This window comes from Nansenia antarctica (assembly GCF_963989245.1).
Source record: "Nansenia antarctica genome assembly, chromosome: 11".
NCBI lineage: Eukaryota > Metazoa > Chordata > Actinopteri > Argentiniformes > Microstomatidae > Nansenia > Nansenia antarctica.
The window spans coordinates 13,868,742-13,872,063 of record NC_137681.1 but is presented as its reverse complement, the minus strand read 5'-3'; the positions used below and the strand labels follow the sequence as shown (position 1 = coordinate 13,872,063).

The window sequence follows — 3,322 nt, the reverse complement described above, 5'->3', positions numbered from 1 at the left end:
GTACGTTACCTAAATTATTAAATGGTCCAGTGTGTGCACCCATTGTTTTATGTTGTTATGGCTATTAATATAACTTACTTTTCTATTGTGGAGATATGTGATTATGCCATAGTTGGACTTGGTGGTGCAGGACAAATGTATGGAGTCTAAATGTGCTGACAGACCAAATTAGAAAAAAAAGTGACAAGAAAAAAGTGTCTTGAAAAGTGACAGCAGGTTTTTTGGGGTGTTGCTGATTGCAGGTATGCAGATTTCTGGGACCGAGTGATGTCTCCATGTGAAGATGGGAATTAGATTCAGTGTTGCCAGTTTTTCATGATCTTGTCTTGAGAGGTTCTCTAGTGGCAAGGCAGCAAGCAGGCAGACCTCTCTCTACCCGTCAACCTTCCACCGAATCTTACTTCCTCTGCCAAAACCTGGAGCCAACTCAGAGGTTTTCCCTCTCGGCATGCACGCACACACGCATGCACTGAGGAACCAGCACAAGCTGGCTGAACCAAAGGCCAAAACCAGCAGGCTGAAAAACTCAACCCTGCATACTGCAGTTAGACTGTACAATGACAATATCTAGACTCACACATAATACAGCATGGCTACCATGACTGCTACCTGCCCTTGCTTTGCCGCCTTGAAATATTTTTAAACTTTAAAATTGTTGTGTAATTGTTGTGCTGCTAATATTGTGTGTCATATCTATGTAAGTTCTGCAGTTTTTCAGTGGGGCCTTGGCTCCACTGCAAGCATGAATTAATCAAATCAAATCAAATCAAAAAATGCACGCACACACACACACACACACACACACACACTCCTCTTACAAAATGAGAGAACTAATTTGCCAGGCTCATTCAGAGCAGGGCTTGCGTGGCCAACCTGTGTGAGTAAAGTCAGTCCACAGTGGAGCGATGCAGAAGCACCGCTGCAGGGGAAGGTACAACCCATTTCAATAATGATGGCGATTGTGATGGGAAATAAATTGAAAATTTAATTTTAAATTTTCCAAAGTATTTCTCAGTCTTTCTCCTACCCCCCAACCCCCCCCCCCCCCCACCCCCCCCCCCCCCCCACCCCAACACACACACATACACACACATTTTTCAGGCCTTAGACGATCTGACGCATATGGGAAACAATCTCGTTATGCAATTACATTGAGCTAATATGAATGTGTTGCAATTAAATGCAGAGCGGATGCCCTTATCAAGTGCAAATTGCATGTTGCATTTTGCTTTGCATGCCATATTATGCATTTAGACAGGAGAGGTGTACTGTAGATCAACAGACTTTCTCAAACACCACCCGAGTCTTGTCCTGACATCTCTTACAGATACCTCATGGTCACATGTCACATTTGGTTATTCAGTACATGATGCTGTCACTTACTTGCTATTACTGCAGGTTCTGGTGTAGCAGCCTCAAATGGGCCGATTGATTGGGGGGAAAAAAGAGCCTTCTTACTCTAGTCTACATTGAATATACTGTAACACCAAGAATCACATGACGCTAGGATGGTACTCTGTGTTATATAGAACACTGCAGCCCTTATTATAAGATCCACAAGTGGGACTACATGGAGTCATCTCATGGTCTGTGCTCCTAATACAGTGGCGTTCCTCTTTCTTTGCAGGTGTGAAGGCTGTGTTCTCTGGCCACTACCACCGCAACGCAGGGGGGCTCCACGACGGCCTGGACATGGTGGTGAGCTCTGCCATCGGCTGCCAGCTGGGACAGGACACCCACGGGCTGAGGGTGGTGGTAGTGACCGCTGATGAGGTCATCCACCGGTACCACAGTCTGGAGCAGCTGAGCGGACGGGGCATCGACCAGGACCTGATGAAACTGCTGCAGGTCTGAGAGACTCAGAGTGAACTCTACGGAAAGGATGTCATCCTTAGACACAGGTCTAGGATCAGCTCCCCACTGCCCAATGAGTAGCATACTGAGCTGTATCCACCTGTTTGATTTTTGAAAAGGACAGAAAATATATATTTAATGTCTAGAATGATCTACTACTCTAACTAACAGCTTGTTCCAAGACTCTCCGCATAGCTCCGAATGACTCTACTTCTACCCCAATCATCGACGCAAGCGATCGCCATGGCAACCTGCACTGGTGTGGTGCGAGGGCCGTCAACAACGCAACTGCTGACCTCATTTCACACTTGTAGATCCCATCTCCTTCCAAAAAGTCTGTGTGAAAGGAAAATGAAAGGTCTGTTATGTGCTTAAGAAGACACTTCAGTTCGACTTTAATTTCTGTCTGTGAACCTCATGTTCCTACTTATTTTTCTCTTTTATTTTGGAGTTCATTGTGAATTCTTTTGTTTCAGATTTGACAAATGATAACAGTTTTGAGTAAATGTTCAGACTTTCTTTACTTCCAAAACAATTACATCATTAACTGTATTTTTTTATAATAAATGTACATTTCTACCAGTTAAAACGTACTCTTTTTACACACACCTGTTATCTCCTCTCGTTCACAAAGCCAGAATAAACCACTAGGATCCAGTAGTAGCGTAGCTATTAGTCCGACTACTACCTCTATATTTACCTCTCTAAATGGAGTCTTCTCACCCCCTCTCAGTGAGGTCTTGTTCCTGGTTAATGTGTTGACAGGGAGGTTGTGTCCTCTCTCATCTCTGCTGTGGACCCAGGGATTTACCCTGCCATGGCTGATGAAAGCAAGCTGTTGTTTATTGATCGGACCGACCCCCCCAGCCCACATGTACACACCACGCATGACTTACTGTACAACTGCCTCAGCTTTCAGGAGGTAATTTGATCAAAATGGAGCAGCAGTGTTTCCCTACTCAGCCGTCATGATGGAGGAGGGTGTGTTGATGCAGGAGAAGGAGAGTGAGCAGCCAGATGTCAGAAAAATGCTGGAGGGACCGAGCTGAGAGGGATGACATGAGTCGTTGTGTCTCATAAGTGATGCTGTGACTTCTCCAGGGGAGCCATACACTCTCGCAAGGATGAGTTTACTCAACCTGACTTAAGCTTTTTGATTCCTTGTGGAATGGACATAATGTGATGGCAGCTGGTGAAACCGGGAACAAGTCGGCAACCAATCAAATTGTTCAGACTTTTATTCGGAACGTTGTTGAAAAGCAATGGCACACTCGCTAGTCAAGCCAAAATATTGCAATGCAATGGATTTGGTGAATAATCCCCACTACTAGTTAACTATAACACTACTTTACATTGTTAGCAGGCTCACAAAATAAGCTAACAATAACAACGTGGAAATGTATTTACATTTTTCGGAATAAAAGTCTGAACATTTGTTCGGCTGCCGACTTGTTCCCGGTTTCGGTAC

At 44.6% G+C, this 3,322-nt stretch overlaps 1 protein-coding gene across 1 annotated transcript in view; it reads left to right on the top strand.

Moving 5' to 3' along the window:
- Window positions 1-2,863, top strand: part of cpped1 (calcineurin-like phosphoesterase domain containing 1) — a 31,835-nt gene extending 28,972 nt beyond the window's left edge. Inside the window, exon 5 of the mRNA XM_080541502.1 lies at window positions 1,628-2,863. Within this exon, the coding sequence (XP_080397628.1) occupies window positions 1,628-1,854 (227 nt within the window). The 3' untranslated portion in view covers window positions 1,855-2,863. The remainder of the gene's footprint in view (window positions 1-1,627) is intronic.
- The last annotated feature ends 459 nt before the right edge of the window (window positions 2,864-3,322 follow it).